Raw genomic sequence first — 22,386 nt, 5'->3', positions numbered from 1 at the left:
GGTCAAAAAATAACAGGGAAGACAGAATAAGTTGGCTCAGTAGCTCAGGTTAAACTTCTGAAATCTCTACAGACTGAACTTGAGATTTAAACTTAATATTCAACCTACGTTGTGTTCACTGTGGCTTTTCCACCCTTCTGCGACTGGTCAATAAACACAGAAAAAGGCTCTGTTATTCCACCTTTGATCAACACTAATTATTAGACACTTCTAATTTCCTGGCACACAAGCAGTCCTGTTCAAAATTTTCTCTCCTGCATAACTTCCATACACAGAGCAGGTGTCACCTGTGGGATCTATAGATAGTGCCTAGAGACCTCAAGCAAAATTCCAGGTCTGTCAGCCATACAGTAATGCAGCAACCTTAGGGAGGGAGAAAGGAAAACCAAAACAACAGTCAAACCACACACACACACCTGTGCCTCACTATTTGGAAAAAGAACATCTCGTGCTATTTCTGCCTCTTCTCCTCCACTTCCACTCTTGATTAAAAGGAAAGGCTGGAAGTAACTGTGCAAAACAAGAGTTTCCCAGGAAAAAACAAGCTCATCACTGAGATTTATAAAATGACCCATAAAAAAATTGAAAGGACATGACTTTAAGTGATGACATCTGACTGGCATTTTGGAAATATCTCCTTTAATGCATCTGTCAGAGCTAAACTGTTAAACTGCTAATCTATTATGTCAGTCTCCAACAGTTGTGAATTACTTACAAGCTGCAAAGAAACACCTTGTAACTGCCAGAAATCATACTGCAGTCTTAAGAAAACTAATCCCAGAAATCATGATTGCAAAGAAGTGGAGAAAAACAAACAAATTTAGCAAAGAGCAAATTAGACTAAGCTGTGGGAAAGTTGAATCCCTTTTACATTACCTTGTTTACCTTTAAAACTTATCAAAGGCAGAGAGGGCAGCAGCTAAAATTACCTTATCCACATCTACCACAAATTAACTTTGAAAATATTTTAATCTTCCCAAATTTACAAACCCAAATGAACTCCATTTGCCAAATATTGCTGCTCCCTTCCACGCCACTGTCTGAACATGCTGAACATGTTACAAATAAACATGAACTTCTGCAGTGGTTTAACCCTGGCTGTGTGTCAGGTGCCCACCAAAGCTGTTCTATCATTCCCTCTCCTAAACTGGACAGGGACAGAGCAATACAACAAAAGGCTCAGGAGCTGAGATAAGGACAGGAAGATCACTCAGCAACTATCGTAACAGGTAAAACATGGACTGAACAATGCTAGGAAATGGAACAACCGTGGGGAATACCAAAACCTGCCCAATTCAAACCCACTACAACTTCTTAACTGATTAAGTTTTTTATAAGGATATAACACTTCTCAGATACAAATTGATTTTTTCCTTTAGACAATAACAACAGGGCAGAATACTCTTACATATTCTTCATTTCCCATCCTATTTAAAGAGGTGCTGAGGTATCCTACCTCAATCATTCATCTAAATTTTGGAAAACAGGATTAGCGCTGTATGGCAAATTAGCAGTTGTAAGGTTGAGGGTATCTGCACATGATTTAAACATCACAAGTTCTCCATTCAGTGGTTCAGCTATTCTGCTACATTTGTACCCTGCATTTTGATATGAATGAGCAACAAGAACAAAGTGGCAGAATCAGAATCAGATCAAGGATCAGTTTTGCCAGAAGTTTCCTTCTGGCAGCAATCCTAGAAAAGGATGATTTGCAGTAAACTAGAATGGTTTATATAAATTCAGCACAGAAAAAAGTTCATTTCAGTACTGCTAGATCAGGAACATGTCTGTAGATTTTCCACAGAAATGTGCAGAACCACTGTGTACATGATTAATGGTACAACATCAGAATGGAAGAAAAGCTGTAAATGCAGGACTACAGCCAAAAGGCACAAAGAAACCAAATTAAAGCAGTTTTGAGCAAAACAATTCCCTAAAACACAGTAAAGTCTTCCAGTAATTATATTTTGAACTACTAAAAATCCTCTCCTTTATTTTTTGTAGGTTTTGTTTTGGTTGGATTTTGGTTTTGTTTGTTAAAAACATGAGGCACACCTTCTTCAGTAAGGAATTCCTGTAAAAATAAAACCAGAAAACTAAACATCACGGAGATACAAACATGGCTTTGTGCCCTCAAGTCCTTTTAAATGTTAGGCTACTTAAAAAAGCAGCCCCCCTGCTCCCCTGGCAAATATTGCATGTTCAAAAACATAAAAGGAAGAATCCTGAAGGTTGATTTTATTCTCTTTGGAGCTCCCTGACATCACTGTTTTTAACATTCGGTTTCCATAAATCCCAAAGTGTCATAGAAGATGTATGGTTCGACTCTGTGAGGAATGTGCCATCCTTTTTGAAGTCCTACTTCCAACTTTGTTTACTACTGAACCATTGAAATATTATGAAGCGTTAACTGGGCTATTATCAGAGCATGTCTGTTCCCTATCAGAAGTCCCCTTTGTCACTGGCTTCCGTCACACCTTGTATCTGATTAACACACTATAGGATAACACAGCTACACAGATCTGCTTTGTGTTCTCTCACAGCTGATGAAAAACAGATTTTCCTTTTCACTTTAATGTGGTTGCCCTTTAATTGGGTCTGTAATAGGGTTCATTTGTTGTGATTCCTCATACTAAACTAAAACTGCTATACAGTAAGTAGAATGCTCATTATGTTCAAGGCTGGACTTGGTGATATGATACTTTCTTCATGACTTAACCATCCTTAAAATACACACTTTACATGAAAAGTTAATCATTTATTAAGAAAGAAAAGATTTATCTTGTCTACCTATCCAAAAGTCAGGCACGTCATTTAAACTACGTGCCTCCATAAACCAAAGAGAGAAACAGATGTTATAGATCACCTTCTGCAGGTGTCTATGACACCTACCTTAGGTTATGTATCACCAGAGGGCAATCTAGGCACAAGCTAAAAAATATCCTTCTACCATTTACACCTGTGCAACCCAGAATCACTTTTTCACAATCAGGTTAATCACTGACTATATTCTGATGGGAAGCTAACAGAAACCTGTCAAATGAAAATAGTGGCAGAGAAAAGAGTAAATATTCATACCCCCAAAATTTAGGTACCTACACAAAATGAACAACATTCACAGGGCTCCTACATTGTCAGTAGCTGAAGAGAGAAGTTGTTTTTCTTCCTTTGGAGAAAGGTAAGGTATCTCATTGGCAAGCTGTTACAAAAGTAACAATGTTACAAAAGATCAGTGGTTTGGCTCAGCTTCCTAGTTTTAGAACTCCAAAGAGCAAGCACCAATGCTGGAAGGAAATCTGTCCAAGGTACATTTGCAGGAAGACAAAAACTTCCAGGACAAGCCTACCCTATCTAATGCTGACTGCAGTGTGGTTATTGTTCTAGTCCAGGTAAAGCCTTTTCTGATGGGCATGTGCTCTTTGCCACAAAAAGCTACCAGCACCAAAGCAGACTGATTGCAAATTTAACAGTGCAGCTTAGCCTGCAGCCTCACACCCAAGCTGCTCATCTGCCCATCTCTTTGTAGTCATGGTTGTTAGAGAATAACAAGGGAACATCAAATGCCACAGAAAGGGAGAGTCTCAACAAGTGAAGTCTGAACAACCTATTTTCCTGAAGTGACTACAGCACTCTTCATGGAAAGAGGACACCAAGCTGGAGTCAAAGGTTATCTATTTTCAGAGTGTGCTGCCTATTCAAATAAAGCTCCCATCAAATCCCTAGGATCTGCTCTTCCTTCATTCTAAGGTTGCTGGCCAATATCTTGCACAGCTGGCCCCAAATCTCAGAGCACTGAGGGTTCACAGCACATTCCTGCTTCTCATGTGAAATTCCAGCATTCCCAACACAGAGGATTTTTGTCAAGGCACTTAGCTAACACGGAAAGATGCAAGCCCTTCATTAATACAGCTTTCCATATAAGGCAAATTTTATTTGGCATTCATTACGAATACTTGGGCAAAGAATGAGAGCTGGAAAAACACCTTAGGCATGAAGCTCTTCCTAAATCACATGGACAATGCTGTAGCTATCTAGAAGATATTTTACTTCTGCAGGAAGCACAATGATCTGTTGTTGATCATAAGAGAAACAATATTTTACAGCTTTGAATCCAGGCCCTGCTGTACTAACATTGAATAGGAAAATGGAAGAGAGGGAAGACTCAGACTACCACAGTTCAAGGTTAATTAAATAACCCTTGAATAAATGAGGAGAATCATTTAACTGCAATAAGACTGAGCTAGGAGCAGAAAAATAGAGAGACTTGAGAGATTAGTAACCCCTTCACATTTAACATTGTCTGAGGCACACAGAGTAAAAGCATCTCAAGCAAGCTGACACTTCTTTCCTTAAGCTTTTGAGTTGCAGGTCTCCAGGCTTCTGAGGCAGAGCAAAAGGGAATTTCCTTTGCTTGAGACTCCTACATCAGTTCTTGATTCCAGGCTTCCAGCTGAGACAAGAGACTTGAGCTATGTTTTTTTTCAGGTGTACAAGCACACTAAACTAGCTGCTTGCTGTCAAGACTCGGTATATGACAGGAGTTTGAAGCATTCCTAAATTATCAATACAGACTTTCTTTTCGACAAAAGGGATATCTTGCATCTACCAGTGCAAAGTTGAGACTCCTCAGTACATACTGTGCTAAAGCAGAACATCTGTTTCAGTTCATCAATGGCAGAGCCCAGCCAAGCTATATTAAACAAATCATCACTAGTGTAATATTTCCATAATTTCTGTGACAATTACTTTACTACAGAAAGCATATCTCCCCTAAGGCTTATAAGGCATCTGATTTTCTTCAGTGTTATTTCAATCACACTATATAGAGCTTATTGATGAGTGAAAGAAGTATTTGTCTCCCTGAGAAGAAATTACTTTAAAATCTCTCTTCTCCAACATTTAGTTTCTGATTTCCATCATCAGAGGGACTTTCAGCATGTAGGGAACAAGAAGACTGAAAACTTAACACTTTCTTGTTTTGAATTTCGCATAGATAAGAAGTTTCACCAATCTTAGAGACTACATCTATTAGACCCCTCAGAAGGCACTGGTTGTGTAAAACTGCCACACAAGCAAACACTTCATTGTTTAGGGGCTTCTTTACCATATCCTCTGCACTGAATTGCAAAACATCTATCAAAATCTGAGGTTCTGATCACTTACTGTTTCACATTTCCTCCAGTCACCATAAGAATGTGCTATCTTTTTTGCCTGTGATTATTGGTGGCGGGAGACAAAGAACAACCAGCCTACAACACTGTCAAGAAAGTAATCAATTAGCTGTTCTCCCTGTCTTCCAAAAATGAGGACATACTGTGCTTCCTGTTCCCTACTAAGGTATGGTGTTAGTAACACTTAATGCAACTCACAACAGATAAAGCTAAAAAGACCTTACAAGAAAGGGAACTTCCCAGTGAACACCATTCTAAATGTGGCACTGCTCCACAACCAAAAGAAAAAAATTCTTTATCATCATGTAAACTACTTTCAATGTGTGCTTGATATCTTCTCCCCTATCTCCCCTATCTCAATCATTCCTTCTCTTCCTTCTTTGAGGTCGCCAAAATCCTGTCCAGTGCTTCTTGCAAGTTGAGAAGCCTTTTCCATCCATTATCATAGTACCCCTCATTTACTCATGGCTAGAACTAAGATTTCCTTTTCTTAAGTGGAAAAAAAAGCCAAGTACATTTTATTCACATGTCAATACTGAAGCTATGTATTTGTTATCTAGATTTTGTTTTGTTTAATAATATTAGTAATACCTAGTTATTAAAAATTATTGATATGTACCACACTGTAAACCTCCTCCATGTGAACAAATCAATGCCTGAGACACCTGTAAATTGCATAGGCCTGAAGATGAAGTACTTAGACTGTTCAGCCTCACCCAGAAGATTAAAATCTTCCTACTCTTGAATGTCCCTGAAAATAAGTTATCTTGGAAATCTGAATGCAATGCCCTTCACAAATAAGTACAAAGTGCAAATTCATCTTAGCTGAAATCTTGCCTTAACAGATATCAACAGCAACTCTGCCACTAACTAGCAGAGCACAATTTTCATTCCATACCTCCATGAAGCAAAACCAGAGCCAGATGAAGAGAATTCTAACATAGAAAACATGTCATTTTACTTTTTTAGACTAACATTAAATTAGAAGCCATTACTAATGAATATAACAAAAAGACATTGGTCTTACACTGTATTAAACCTTTCATAGAATCCTTTCATAGAATCACAGAATGATAGGGGTTGGAACAGACCATCTAGTCCAATCCTCCTGCTAAAGCAAGTCCACCTAGACCAGCTCACCTAGGAACATATCCAGAACAAGCTGCAATATGCATATTTCAACTAAAGAAGAAACAAAGTAGATGACAGGAAAAGCATTAGTCAAAGACACTATTCTTGACTCACAGTTAAGCTTTCTGTGACTGTGAGATTTAAGTTCATGACAGCTACTCTATATCCTTTTAGACATAGAGTACAATCTGTACAATCCTAAACCACTTTAAAACGTTGACATTTCTTTTTGTCAAAAGAAGTCAATTCAATTAAAACAGGCTGGAAGGAAATTTAATAACCAAATGCACCTTTGAAGTAGAACCAGTTTCACAATGTCTTTACCTCAATAAAGGACACCAAAGAAAATATTCAGTCTTCCAGGCTCAAGGATCCCCAGAAGCACATCATACATGCTATAGGAGCTGATAAAGCAATAGTACTTCATAATTTAGCATTCTTTCTTTTTTCCAAGCTAGCAGTTTAATACAAAACAACCGTCCCAAAAAGTTTATTTTGATCAATGGATAGTTGGACAAACTAAGTTACATAGCTAAAAGGAAACCCATCCAAAAGCTGAAGACAATATTAAGAAGTTCAGTATTGTAATGACTATTTCCTCAGCAGAAAACCACCAGCTTCAGGATTGCTGCCCACGTTTTCATTTTGAAACAAATACTGGCATCAAGCAATGTAGAAAAGCTGAACAAAAGCTGCTGGGTGACAAAAGCCATTTCTTGGCAAAATGAAAAAAAAAAATAATGAAATGCAACGTGATTAAGTATAAAAGCACTCTCTAAAAAAAGCTGGGGTGTAAAGCTGATTGGTATGATTTTTCAAAGCATACATGCAGCTTTTGGAAGTTTGGTATGCCGCCTACATCAATGATTCTCATCATACCATGAAAACTTATCTTTTACCCATGTAATTAAAAAGCAGCCTAGGAAAAATATAGTCAATTTGCAAATTGTTGCTACTAGTTATTTCAGAATTCTCTCTCGTAAAGAGGTACTTGAAGGATTGATGATTAACAGGACGTACCGCTATAATATCCAGAGTGTTGTCACAAACTTTGCGAATCTCAGCATTTTTATCATGCATCAGATCTATAAGATATGCTGGAGCATCTGGAAAGAAACTGTTAAGGATAAAAGCCATTTTTTTTCCCCACAGGCCCAGGTTATTCCAACTGCAAGTTTCCCCAAGGATCATACTGAGGAATCACATGGGAAGTTTAGCAGTCTTCCTCCAAACACTTTTTTTTTTAATCACATTTTTGATATATCCAAATATTCTTCAAAATGATTGAAGTTACAGGCCTCTTACAAAGAAAATACATTCTAATCTGTTACAGAAAAAACCCCCATGAACCTAACATTAATCCAAAAGGCAAAGATTCTGTTTAATGGTTTAATCTTTTGAGACTGTTACCTCGATCTCTAGGGAGTTTTTTTAAAATGCAGCTTTCCAATGTATGCATCTCAAACATAGTGAAAATAATCATTTGTGCAAATGATAGCATTAATACTAGTCTTGTTCAATTTCAGTAAGAAAAGTATGGTTCACATGTTGGTGCTTTATAATTACAGGCCTTCTAAAAAAAAACAAAACAAAACAAAACAACTAGCCACAGTCCAAACAGGAGACAAAGAACAACATCTCAAATGGTTTCTCAGATATTCCAGAGCTGAAAGGAAAAAGGATTTTAAGAATTAGTTCTTGTATTGTTAGGAAAGTAATCACTAATCTGCTATCCTTACAAGGACCCCATTCAATCTATTCTTTGTTTCAACAAAATTTAGCATTCAGTTAAGGCCCCCAGACAGCTAGCAACTATTTCCACAGGTTTTGGATCACCTGAATGAGCTCAACATCAGCAGGGATTGAAAAAATAAGTAGTAAAGACAGAATAAGAATTAAGTAACACACAGAAAAATTGAACAGATCCATGACATGAGGCAACTGAAAGGATAGACTCAATAGACAGGCAAAAGAAAAATTGAGAAAGAGGTAAGCCAGGAACAGTGGGAAGATGATGGAGGACTCAGGCCAAACATAAGATTCAAAGAACTATCAGGTGGATGAAATAAAATACAGAGCAAGCATTATTTATGTTGTCTAGACTTACATAAGAAAGTTTTTCAGTGCACATAAAACTTTGGACTATGCAGCATACATGTATAATGATGCAGTGTAAGACGGTTGTCAATGCTCTATGTAAGTTTTTCTATGGACTGTGGTTTTGACTATGTCTTTCAAAACAAATTCATACAGTAATTCAGACTGGAGAGGAAATAATGGGTCATATGGTCTGGTGACACCCCCTCCTTCCCTCCTCCTTGTTTCATAGCAAACTAGCTTTTAATCTTTACTATTAATCTTGCCATCCTGCTACATGCCTAAACTGCTTGGATTTTTTTCTTTATCTGAAATAAACCATTTGCAAAGAAAGCACTGAGATCAGGAGATTTATGCAAGAAAAATACAGACCAAACATCAGTGATGGCAAATTAAGTGCTGTAGTTCTAGATGTTTAATCTTTAAAAAGATACGGGTTTCCTTGATAATGACATCTCTGGTGGCTTGGTGAAAGACCATCTGATAAAATACATAGATAATCTGGCAGACAAACTCATCATCTTCTTGTTGAGCTGCAAGCAAAATAAATACCACAATTTCAGATCTTACAACTAGAAGTTTTTGATGCCTAGATAAAGCTCAACTTTAACTGTGTAGCTGACATATCAGTGGTATGCATGAAATTTCATCTCTCAACAACACAAAATGAGCAGTCAAGTAGAAAGGCCACAGACTGCAGCAAGAGCTGTGGAGATGTGGAAAAAAAAAAAATCTATTAAGATCACCAGTCGGCATCTCTCTGTCAATAATGGAATAGTTGCTTTTCCTTTCACATACAAAACACCTCCTTTTGCCTTACAGGAAGAAAAATGAACAGTACATAAAGTTACAGCACAGCTACATCAACTAAACCTCTCAAAAAAAAAAAATCTGGACCCAAAAGTCAAATGTGGCAAGATACCATTCAGAAGATCAATGAGTGCAGGGATGATTCCAGATTTAGCCAGTAGAGCGGCACAAGAGTCATCCATAGAAACCGTTCCAATCATTATCACCACTTCTAAAACAAGGTCATCTTCTGCAGAACCTGGGAAGTCAGAAAGCAGAAAGTCTTACCTTTTAGCAATTCTTAATCTTGTTGCAGTTGTATATTTAACTGTAGATATGATTGTGTTCTTCAGTGTTATGTTTCCTCAAGCAATCACAAATTATAAAGGTAAACAAACTCTACTCTGAAAGAGAACTCTTAAGTGTACTTCAAGACTAATCAAACTTTGTACAGACCTGGTTTTAGTTTATCCTTGAGGTATGGAACCAGTTTGTACTCTTTCAGCACAAGTTCCCAGTCCAGATCTGGTAAGGTCAAATTTGCAAGAGTTCCCAGGCATTCAATCACAAATTCCTCTTCTTCATCACTTGATATTTGAGCTGCCAAATCACCAACATAATCCTGACGAAAATACGGCAACAAGCATTATAGATTATCAATTTGGAGTTCTTCAGAACTCTCCATTTGCTCAAGCCAAAACTAATTCTTGCAAGAACACTACAGCTATCATTAGTTTTTATTTCAGTTGAAGAATAATCCAAGAAAGTATTTCAACGTTCTTCCTCTCCATCCTCTCATTTTCAAGAAATAGATAATTTATTTAGATGTTCCAAAAGTAGTTACTAAACATAGTGCGTGAGAAAGCTGTTAGAAAATAAGAGATGGAAGATAATGAACACCACAGTGCTTTAGTGACAGTAACACAGCCTTCCTCTTACAGATTTTAAGAAATAACTACAGGACTTTCTGGGGACATGAACATGGATTATATTTACTAATTCAATACTGCTTTGATACTCAATTTGATATTCAATCGTCATTTTCACAGTGTGTTTAAAATGTCCATAATTAGAATCTTGTGTTTCCCCCCCTGCTTCTTTTGGAAGGGTGGCTTTACATGGTTAAATGAATATGATATACTCAAAATGTTTAAATAACCACTTACACAAAGCATTTGGTACAGTGAAAAAAACCCAGTACTTCATTTTGCCCTCTAGCTTTAGGAGTAAAGACTGAGGATAGCTGTGCACCCCAGCAATTGGAGTGCTTTTTGTTGTTGTTGTTTGCTTGGGTTTGTGTGTTTGTTTTGGAAGAGGGCCTGACTGGATACAGCTTAAGATCTGTTTTCCCTGTAGTGAGGGATCCAAACCCCGATCTACCAACTGAGATAGCCTTATAAAACAAAACATAAATCAATCCATGACAGCCAAGAAGACTTAAACTGAACACCTTATAAAGATAAAACACAGCACCTCTCCAAAGCCAATCCTTTCCAGCAGGAGGAATCAGATCATATTAGGTAATAGATAGTACTTACAATAAACAGGCTTTTAGTTGGCCCATCATGTTGTGAAATATTCCTGATCATCTTCATTAACAATGGGTCCTTAAATTTCAAAGCTCGCTTCATTAGCATTTTCAAACCATTTCCTGAAAAGAAATACACATTAGGAAATCCTCCAAATAAAAGCACCACTACACACACACTCATAAAAAGCTTTAATTTCTAAAAGTTTAAAGGAAAAGGTGAAGGATCTAGACAGGAACTATTTCTTCTTCCAAGTTGTGAAGAATCTTGACAGGAAATATTTCTTTTTCCAAGTTTAAGTTGAAAATATCTGCCCTGTACAGATTCTCCAGCTTAAAGAAAGGGATACTTAAAAGACAGATAAATGACTAAATGCTTCAGGTGTGCTTAGTTATTTATTTAGACCAAGAAAGGTTCTAAATCCCAACCACTATCCTATCATACAGTATAGTTTGTGGAGATGCAGTGCAGCTGTTGGTACTATCTCAGAGACTTTCCCTTCCACTCCATAGAATATATTATCATGGTTTTAAAAGATTATTTACCAGTCATGGAGATCATTACACATGAATACACATAACAGACATACACAGATCCAAAGTACTTGATTGCACAGGGCAAGTCCCACTGTTACTGTTAAGCTATGCTTCCAAAAGATCACTTTGTCTATCTAAGAAGTGCTATCAGCTTGAATTTCATTTGTATGTTAAAAATATAAAATTAAATCTTCCTGATGACCCTTCTACAGAGCTACACAAAGAATTTTGAAGTGGAATTACTAGCAATAGAACCCATTGATTACAATAGTCCCTTTTAAAGTTGAGTAATTTATTGCAGTGGTTCATACCGAAAATTTTGAGCACAAGTGAAAATTGGAGCTACTGAATGTTCCACTTATGACTGCTGGTGTGAAAATAATGAAAGTTTAAAAGCCATCTAGACAGCTACTGTACAACATACAGAACACATCTATCGCACGTAACAAATTACTAGAACCCAAAACACATCAGTTAAAAAAGTTAAACGGAGAGATGCAACTAAACAACATCACTGTGTTATTAATTTTGTACTGGCAGGTGAAACATTAGCTGAAGATGGATTTCAGGCATGAGCAAGAACAAAATCTTTATCTCTTTACACAGCTATAGTTTCCCTCAGGGATGTCAGTGTGTTCTACAGGCATGTGTGACTACTTGGTGTACCTCCTGCCACCAAGAACAATTTTGAGGAGGATATGGCCATTAGGTGCATTTTATGTTTTAAAAATACATATACAATTAACTCAAATATGCATGATTTATATATGTGAATGTATACATACATATATATATATATAGATAGATAGATATAGATAGATATCTATATATGTCTATATCTCAAAGAAACCACTGTTATCTTAAAGAAAAGAGTGGAATCTCAGTGTTCTTACCTTCACAGATAAGTTGTACATTTCTTTTGTTAGCAGCAAGGTTAATACAGAAAGAAATAAGCTCCAGGTCAACTCGCTCATCAGGACATTCAAAAAGCATCTTCATTAACTGCCAAGAAACACAAGCACACTTCAGTTATTAATCTTTCCAAAGCACTAGAAGAGCAACTTTATGATGTCAGTTACTGCAACTTAAAAAAAAATAATAAATTAAGCACTTCTACATGAACAGTGAAGTTATAAAGGTCAAGGACACAAGTTCCATTATTTGGGGATAACAATGCTTATAAAGTGTCAAAAATGGCAGTCACTCATCACCTTAAATGAAATGGAGTTAGTTACATTTTATTGCTACCACTGTATTTTTTATTCTTAAAGTTGTGAATGGATAAATTTGTTTAGAAAGTTTAGGCACACTTTGTACATGAAAAAACCCCACAATGTAGTTCCAGAGAAAGCCAGATTAATATCTGGTAATAAAATCGTGACTAAACAGTTAATTGCAGTTAATTGTTACTATTTTGCTTTGTCACTACTCTGCTGATAAATAAATGAGCTGTATCTACAGCAATGCACTTTATTTTTGCAGCTTGCATTGCTAGAGCTGAATGCTGCCATATAACGAAGACTTCTCAGTAGTAGTCCTCTTTTGGTAAATGAACAGAGCCATCTGGGTTAACAGAAGTAGACAATCACTTATGACCCTATTCCAATTGTTTAGTAAGTGTCAGCGAATTCCCAGATTATTCCTTAGGCAAATAACCTATGCTGTCATTTTATACCCCTGGCACCTACACAGTCCATTACATCACAGGTTGCCTGTTTTTGTTCAATATGAACATTTTTTGAAATGGCAAAATGAACAGATTAACATGACACAAATACATCCTTGTCTTTTTCTCTCTTTCCAACCATGGCAGACAAGTTGCGTGACTTCCTCATTCAGGCCCTGCAGGATATCACCCTATTTGCTTCTAAAACCTGCTCACTTCACAAGTCACATCAAGGTTATAATGCAAAGCATTGTGATGACAAGACTGAGACAACTGGAAGTACAAACAACTGAACCTAAAGATAAGTGGGGTATCGGACAAAAAACTCCACAGCTCAGTTTATATCAAAAAGAGGTGGGGAGAGAAGAAAAGAACTAATCATTAAATATTTGTGTGCTTGCCCCCTGGTGGAAAGACAGTTTGTAACGCATTGAAAACTAGAGAGAGTGGGTGAATAACCCAGGGGCTGCGGCAGGAGGAAGGTTAGAACAATAAGATGGCAGAAATGTCGCTCCAAACTATTTTACTACAGCAATTCTGTATGGTTTTTCTGTTATCAGAGAGCAGGCTTCCAATCCAAATGTCCTCAAATTTAAAAAAGGAAAAAGTTACAACATGGTTATTCATCTTTTTCTGTGACTTTCATACACTGATGTAAAAGCTGTCATTGATTTCTTCCTCCCGTTCTTGGAAAAAAAAGGTAGAATCAGATTTCCCTGGGTTGTTTTAAGAACTTATAAAATCCCTAGTTTATTAAATCCTTAAGCCTGACAGTCACATAAGAGTGAATTAACTAGTAGAAGGTTGCTACTTAACAAGTAGAACATGAGCATTCAAAAATCAGCCCCTGCAACTTATGTTACAAAACCTTTAAAACCAGATTTTTAAAATCCCTCAAATATTTAGAAGGGAAACATTCTCTGTACTTACACAATATGAAATCTGTGGAAATTAGATGTTTAGCGAGATGGGATTGCACTGTTAATTACTGAACTAACTCTCTATAAAAATAAAAAAATATATCCAGTTTCAGTTAAAGCCGTTCAAATCTTAAAATAATAGTTTCATATGAGCTCCATGTTTCCCATTATGTCTTCATTTAATTTGATTGCTTCTTGGGCCACTTCAAAAGGAAGAGTAATTGCTGCCAAATAGGAAATATTAAAATTAAATTTGTTCTGCTTTTACTATGTCCATTGTCATCTTTTACTGATTTAACAGGAAGGCAGTAAAAAGACTGCAGCATGTGCAATGAAGAGGCAGTAGTGTTCAATCAGACAAGTCCCATATTGAGTATCAGATACCACAGACCAGGACTGAAATCACTGTGTCTAGACTCTCTGGCACCTGCCTTCACTTATTTACCAGTGACCAGAGGCCAACCCCCACAGCTCTCTGTTCACATACACCTCTGTCCAACCCCCTCCCCAAGCCTGGCTCAAACATCTTTGAATGATTATGCCAGAACTGCATGCCTCAGGAATCTCTCCTGACCAGCTACTCCCTAACTCTGCTGTTTGAAGTGATGCTCTGGTTTCTGAACTTCAGCAGATAATGGCGGACAGGAGCAAAGGGTGCTGTCAAGAGAGGACGTTTACCAGCATTAAGCTGAAAAGAAGCTTATAGATCAAAGAGGGGCCAAACAGGACAACCGTGGTGGAAAACATGTGGGTAGCTGCAGAGAACCTTGCACACTACTCTGCGGTAAAATATTAAATATCACCATGACATCACTGCCCAACCATGCCCTTTGATTGGCCAGGTTATTACCAATAAAGGCTTTTATAAGCATCTGGATGGCATTTGCACCTATTTAAACAAAACACGCATTGCTGAGGTCTAAACAAGAATGAACTGTTAATACTCACTTTTAACTGTTACTAGAATAGCACCCACTAACTCCTGCAATCCACAAGGATGTTTACCTGGGACAGCACGAGCAAGCTCTTTGTCAGGCACTTTGCCTCTTCAAAATGACAACAGGGGATTGATTTTACAATCATTTCTATAATAGCTAAACATTCTTATAGAGTATTTGCCAGTTTAAATGTACACCTTTCCTCAAAAGGAAACACATCCACAGAAAGGCACATACTACTACTAAAATCAGAATTTAGTTTTCCAGGGTAGAATCAGATGGCAGGGAATCCTTTTATAAAGGTTGTTTTCTTCTCCTTATGTAGTATCTAGTTCCTATGTTTTCTGCTACTTTTGTGTCTTAATAACCATCTTAATTGTAAACATTTGTTAATACAATTTAAGCTTATCCAAGTTGTTTTTTTGGAACAGCCAGCAGACGTGATCTGTGAATAATTACATTGACCACTGAAGCAACAATAGCAACAGGTATCCTTTGAGTATCATAGTTACTTCCTGCTCCACTAATCTTTGGATACACTTCTGTTAAAGCACCAGTTTGAGTAGTGACTGCCTATCAGAACAATGTTCACCAAAGCTCAGAGTATGATATCTCTGAGGTTTCCATAGTTCTTTACATTTGGCACTGGAGATCTAAGAGCCATGCCAAGATTCCCTAAAAGCACATCATAAGCGAGCCCTTGAAACACAGCACATGAATTCTGGTTTGGCCAGTAACTGCTCAGAACAAAGCAGGTCCCTTATATCATGCAAATGCCTTAATATACAGTTGCTTCTTGTGGCAGAAAAAGCAGTCAGCAGGATGCTTACAAGACTATTTTGTAACATATACTACTTATTCCCATCAGTTCTCTCTCTGTTCTCCAAAATCCTCTTGCTTTTGGAAAAACATCACCGTCATCATGAGATAATGACCAGAAGCATTCTGAAAACTTTCCACAGCAACTGCCCATTCTGGATGTATTTGATGTTAAAAACATTTGGCATAAAAGAAAGTATCGTGGTGAAATTCTGAAAGAGCTACTGGAAATCTTTTACACTTACACAACACAAACTCTCTCAACTCCAGCCTCATCAAGACCAAGAAAAAGACCAGTGATTTGGTACTTGTTAAAACAACCCCACAAATCAAAACCAAGAAAACAAAACCAACCAAACAATAAAGCATAGGGAAAACATCCATATAAAACATAAAACCCTGTGATACTGTGTCTGAGCTTGGATCAAAGGCTATGACTGGAAACAAAATATTATGCAACAAACTGCAGCTTGAAAGATCGATGAAGAGCCTTCCATAATCTTCAAGTCTCTCCTGCTGTACATGTCTGCAGTTAGAAAAGGAACTGTCATGTATCAACATAACACCACTTGGCTGGTTTCCAGTTCATATCCTGTAATACTGGAGACGCTGAAATTTTGATACCCAATGGGATCAGAAAAGAATGCCTTCTAGAACTGTAAAGGAAATACTTTCCACAAGGTTCCCCAAGGACCTGCTGTGCACAAGCTTTAATCTCTTCAAGCATTCCCAATCTTCTGTAAAAATTAATCAGGTCGCCTGTATTTTAACCAATCCATTGATAAAGCTCAAGAGTCAGCAGCCCTGACAGAGAATATATTACCTATGCCTTTTCTGGGAACCATTCAAAACCAGCAAGAACAGTCAGACTGCTCGAGGAGTAGGCGGTTCGCTACCGACTCAGAATCATCGTGGTTGTTCACACTTTTACCTGTGGGTGTCAGTGCGAGCTCTGCTAACGGAAAGGAAACGATGCACAGAGAAACATCCCCTCAGTATCTATCGGAGCACATACCTGTGGGATACAGTCTGTGTATGCAAACATTGATTTAAAGCGATCATCCATGCTGATGTGATACAGAATACACATGGCTATTTGTTTGTAGCTTTCATTTGCTAGAAGGAAAAAAAAAATCTGTATTAATAGCAGCCTGGTATTTTAGGTGTTGTAAACAATTGACAAGGGAAAATGAAAGAACACGTAAATCCTGGCTAATAGAGGGAAAATTTAAATTAGAAATGCAACAACACTGAAAGGCTCTTATCTCGCCTATCCAAATGAGCCTCACATTTGTGCTAAGAGGGAAGAGGCAAATGTTAACTACTTCCCTCTCCCAGCACCTCCTTAACCCCACTTGGCAAGGAATATATTTTGTGACAGGAACGCTTGATAATAGGACATCCAGAGAAAACCATCAGTTTCCAGCTAGGAAATTAAATATCAAATGTAATGCTGATTTAGCTGTGGATATTCCTGTTGAAACAACAAGTTTATCTCAAAGAGAAAGGATAAAGAATGTACCAATGCGAGAGAGACAAATAGAACTCTCACTGATAAAGAGTTGCAGAAGGAATACAGTGCCTTTCAAGTAATTCTCATATTGATTGCTTAGTTATACTAAATGATATTACCCTGTGGGAGTTTGTGTGTTTTACACATTTCAAAGATGACACTAGCATGTTTTCAGAATAACACATACCAAAGACAAAAAGAGTCTCAAGAAAAATTAGAGCAGTTAATGTGAGAAGGCTGTGAAGTATTTAACCAAAAGATTCTCTAAAATCAACTTAGACAAATGTACAAACGTTTAAGAGCAACACAGACCAATTTAATCCTGACTCACTGCTGCAATCTGGACTGAGCATTCTCTTGAGTTCTCCTTTAGCCCTACATTAGCATGATACTGGGATAAAAATATGAATCTGGATGTTTATATTAGACCAGGGTATAATAAAGTCATCAATTCTTACACATCTGATCAGAAAAATCCTACCTCCTACTTCTACTCAGGCTAAGTTAGAACATATCTGTTTAATACTTCTGACAAAGACCTCAAACAGCAAGCAACAGTTACATTTTTCATCTGCATACATCATTGGGAGCTGGAATTCACTTTAAGCAGCAAGGATGTGATGTCTTTATCCTCAGAATCCACTTTCATGCCTTCTTTCAAAATTGAATTACCAAAAAAAAAAAAAAAAAGACTAATTAAACCCCTCTGGCAGTTGCCACACAACAGTGATGTCTTCTTTCCCATGTCGGTCCTAAAAACATAGTTGACCTTTCAGATGCTTTTGGATTCTTACCTGTTTGAATAAATGTGACTCGTATCACAAACCTCCACATACTTAACAGCTGGATAAAGAATAATGCTCAAATCTGAAGGCTACTGTGGTCATTATTAAAATGAAAGCAATAACAGCACTATAGTTGCTAAAGCATACACACTCTGTTTTAATCAAACAAAATGTTTATTAACTTTTGTGCTTGCCTTGTAACTGCTCATCTTAACTGAGTATTCACCTGTAATGACACTGTAAATTCAACAATTACATGAAAAAAGTCTAACTATACATACAGCTAAAGGCTTCTCCAAGCAAGTATAATAATTAAAAGACTAAATTATGCCTCTGGATTTCATGGAGCTGGGAAAAAGAATCATGTAAACAGTTCTTCAATTCTTCTTTCTATGTGTCTATTTAAAACTCAAACATCAAGACTCAGATTAAAATTACATGTCACTGAATAGTACATGAAACACAATGTGAAGGAAAAAGCCAGTATAAAAGGGATGAAAGTTGGTTCCCCAGAACATCAACAGGAAAAACAAACCAGAAAGTAGATCAGACCTTCAGCAGGTACAAATTGGCAGTCAACAAGGATGATGCTACTCCATAGCTGTTCAACCTGTCCTTCGCACATTTTTTCCCTCATTTTTGCAAGCCTCATTTATGCCTAGCTAAAGCATCAGCTAAGATACAGTCTTTCACCTGGTAGCAACAGCAGGTTACTGGTATTTGGCAATTATCAGGAGCTTATTTTCAAATAAAATAGCCAGTAACAGCAGCAAAGGTCTTGTATTTTTTCAGAAGAAACTGACTGCATAATTTTATACTCCTCTTTTTCAAAGGTGAACAATATCTAGAGATCAAATATTTTTTTCTGAATGACTTCTTAAAGGGATGGGCTTTAATTACTGGCACATAAATCAGTCTCCCAAAGTATGTTCCATAAGGCAGATTTCATAATGCACAAAAGGGAAAGACAGTTAGTTTCAAAACGAAGAGCTGAATTTAAATTCCTTCTTGCTGTCCAGTTTCCCTGAATCCCCCTTGTCCTTCTGTTAACATAAGGACCACAGAAGGGTTCAGGGTACTTAAGCCACAGGCTCTTGTTGCACAGGCTCAGCAAGGAAGTACTTTTCAGTCATGAGTAAACAGATAAACTGTTGAAAGTTACTAACTTGAAAATAAACTACAGAACTAAAATTAAAAGAAAACAACACGCAACTAAACTTGCTTTTAAGTATGTAATGGTGCATGCATTGTAGGTTTCATTTAAAATTTAATTTCCCAGAAAGGAACAAACTTCAGGCTGATGTCTGGAAGTTTCACTTTCCCTGTGGAAGCACTTTGGTGGATAAAAAGACGAATCTCCTGGCTTTTTTCACTTCTCATGACTAATAGTGGCAACTCATGACGCAAAGAATCAAATACTTCAGGAAAATCAAGAGGAGGTGGTTGTTTTTAAGCACAGTCAGTATGATTTAATGTAATTGTTCCTCTTGTGCTCAATTAGGAAACATTCAGTCTATTGGGAAGTTGACTGGAAACTGTGTGCAACCAGTTTGTCAAAGGTTAGGAAGAAAACAGATTGAACTGCTCCAGTGTTTTAAACGCTAAGGGTCATCTTGCAGCATGAAGATTGTACAAAAGGGCAAAAAGTGACAGACAGTTTGAAAAATCCACCAAGCTAACTGCCATTCTACACATGGACTTCACTCCCCAAAACAGAAACTGGCAACTACTGATTATTACTTCAATACGCCAGTACCAAGCTTACTTTTTAAAAATTATTGTATACTCATCTGAATGCTAACGATGGAAGTGTTAAGTCAACCACTGTTTAGAGACTTGGCTGTAAAAATTTCAAACCCTGCCCAGTACCTGGCTAAAGAACAGTTTTCCAAAGAATGGAAGCAACACCTTTTCTGTTATTTTTGATCACCACTGAAGGCCACACATGAAAAAGCCGATAATTCAAGGAAGACTTCCTTATGACTTGGTACAGTAGGCATTAATTATTCCCCTAACTAGGAAAAGCAATACAAAGTAAAGGAAAACCAGATCTCTGCCAAATGTGTTCATAAAACAACAAAAATCACCAAAGTTTTGGTGGGGTACCAGAAAGTTGTGGCCTACAAATGCTGGTAGTTTTGAGCTTCAAGCTTTTTATGACTGAAGGTGGAATAGCCAAATGGCCTAAAGCATTAAGGGCAGCCCTGGAAAATAATGGTCTAGTCATTATAGATTTTTCTGGTATTTATGGCAATAAAACATGAATCATAATGAACTCATTGGATTTAAACGTGGGGGTCACAAGTACTTTGATAGGATTTCCACATGAATTTACCATTAATTAACCAAATAATTATTTGAAAGTGTTACTGAATTATCCTCAGTTCTTATACAGCCATTCCAGAGAAATTGGTCATTCCCAACTGAGTGCAGTTAATGCTTTAACAAACCGGTCATTAACTGCAGTTACTGATTTTGTGGCAATTATTGTGTTATAAAATACACTCAACAGTTTATAGAAACAATACTTAGATTTTTTTTTTTTCTTGCAGCTGTAGTTCAGCTGGAGCAGCTGGGATGGAAAAATATCAGGTCCCTCGGGCTGTTTTCACAACTAGTTTTCTGCAAATTAGAGAGGGAAATAAATACATGATGGGTTCTGAGTTCAAAATGGCTTCAGATTTTTAGCCTTTGAACATTAATAAGAAGCCATGTGCCCGTTCTGTGGGCCAACACCTGAATTCCATGTCTAGTCCTTACTAAGGTTTAAAAACTAAAAGGTTTAAAAACTAAAGAAAAAGCTACAATTTCCTGATCAGGAGATCAGGCCCTACACTTTGGTTGAGTTTGTAAGGGTAAAACAAAAATTTCCTTTGTTAGCTCCACAATAACAAAAGATAAACCCTAAAGCTATAAAACTGGAATGCCAACCTGAGTTGCTGCAGCAGCAGCATTCAGCTTCCAAATGCTCAAGTAAAAACAAGAACATAAATTATAGACTAAATTATTCAAATGCTACACTATCAGTAATTCAAGTAGCGATCACTTCTAATGGCACCAAAGTCTCCTCGTTAGATATGAAATACACTCTCTCTGACTCATGTGCAAAACATTAAAAAGTATTTACCTTTGTTTGTGTTCTGGATTTGATTTAGTGTAGTTAAAGTGGCAGAGTGAATCTTCATTGAATGGAGTTTCAAACTCTGATATTCTCAAGTCAAATTTGCTCCAAATTAGTCAAATAGGAAGTCTAGATGGATAAGAATGTCACAAACTGAGTATCAGATCTATACACTGTCTCACACTGCTGTCAGAGAACAGAGAAATCAAGAGTTTTCACATGTATCAAAATTAGCAGTGATCTTAAGAAAAAAAAAGTTACAAAAAGGTATCTCTGCTTACCCCTATCTCATATTATTCCTCGCAATCAGCTCTGAAACAGTTGGATCTAAGTTCCTCCATGCGTGGTTTAGACACATATTGGTTTGATTTACACATGTGAATATAAATCACATTGGATATACCAGTTTATTTTATCAACTGAACCAGAAAGAATTTTCCAATCTGCTCATACTCAAGGAGACTAGGCATTATAATACACTATTATATTAATTACATACTGGTAATCCTTCCTGTGCCACCTTTATCTTACTTGAAACTGGCTTTATATCATAAACTTAACTTAAATCCTTGATTTTTCATTGGTTGGTTGGTTTGGTTTGGGATTTCTTTTTCCTTCCCCCAAAGAACTAAGTACATGCTACTGCTGAACGTGGATGCATTTTATTTTCTAGGAAACAAAGAAAGAATTAAGGAAGAATCCTAAGTCCAAGGACTAATAAGTGATTAATTCAGGTTGTTATTAAACATTACAGCTATAGACAAAAATAAAGCTGCACATCTGCAGCCCTAGGCTCAATTGTCTTGCCAGGAACTTTATGCAAGACAGTGTAAAAAAAATACAACCACCTCACTGCATTACTGCTACTTGTAAAAGACAACAAAGCACAGCCACTGGATAGACAATATACTGGTACATTTAGATATGTCCTTTTCTGAGGCTTGATCTTCCTATAGAAAAAAAAAAGTGTATTTAAGATGTTCTATAACCAACCCTACTTGAAGTCATGTGAATTCCCACAGAAATTGGAAGTCAATTGGTTGGAATATCCCATATACAGCAAAACACAGAGATAAATTAATTAGAAGTTCAGATTAGAGAGAAAACAGGATCACCCCTGAAGGAAGGAGATAAACTTACTTCTCTTTTTCGGTCAGGCTATGGCCAAGGAAGAAATCAAGACAGAAAAAGAATTAACTACCGTTATTACAAACAATTGGAATGAGAAGAGATGGTTCTTAGTTTGAATAAAACTAAGAAAATCTCCACTTCCAAAGTAGGTGGAAAAAATTCCCCACAAAGCTGTTCCTTTAGAAGTCTCCACCAAGCTACGTAGATCAAATACTACACAATTAAAAGGAAGTTTACAGG

At 37.0% G+C, this 22,386-nt stretch overlaps 1 protein-coding gene across 1 annotated transcript in view; it reads right to left on the bottom strand.

Moving 5' to 3' along the window:
• Window positions 1-22,386, bottom strand: part of KIFAP3 (kinesin associated protein 3) — a 67,387-nt gene that overhangs the window by 24,217 nt on the left and 20,784 nt on the right. The window contains exons 11-17 of the mRNA XM_062003913.1: window positions 16,612-16,712; window positions 12,147-12,255; window positions 10,727-10,839; window positions 9,645-9,810; window positions 9,322-9,447; window positions 8,834-8,932; window positions 7,323-7,408 (exon numbers count right to left, since the gene is read on the bottom strand). Coding sequence (XP_061859897.1) covers window positions 7,323-7,408; window positions 8,834-8,932; window positions 9,322-9,447; window positions 9,645-9,810; window positions 10,727-10,839; window positions 12,147-12,255; window positions 16,612-16,712 — 800 coding nt within the window. The remainder of the gene's footprint in view (window positions 1-7,322; window positions 7,409-8,833; window positions 8,933-9,321; window positions 9,448-9,644; window positions 9,811-10,726; window positions 10,840-12,146; window positions 12,256-16,611; window positions 16,713-22,386) is intronic.

The sequence above is a fragment of the Colius striatus genome, chromosome 10 (assembly GCF_028858725.1).
Source record: "Colius striatus isolate bColStr4 chromosome 10, bColStr4.1.hap1, whole genome shotgun sequence".
Taxonomy (NCBI): domain Eukaryota; kingdom Metazoa; phylum Chordata; class Aves; order Coliiformes; family Coliidae; genus Colius; species Colius striatus.
This window is presented reverse-complemented; position numbering and strand designations above follow the sequence as displayed.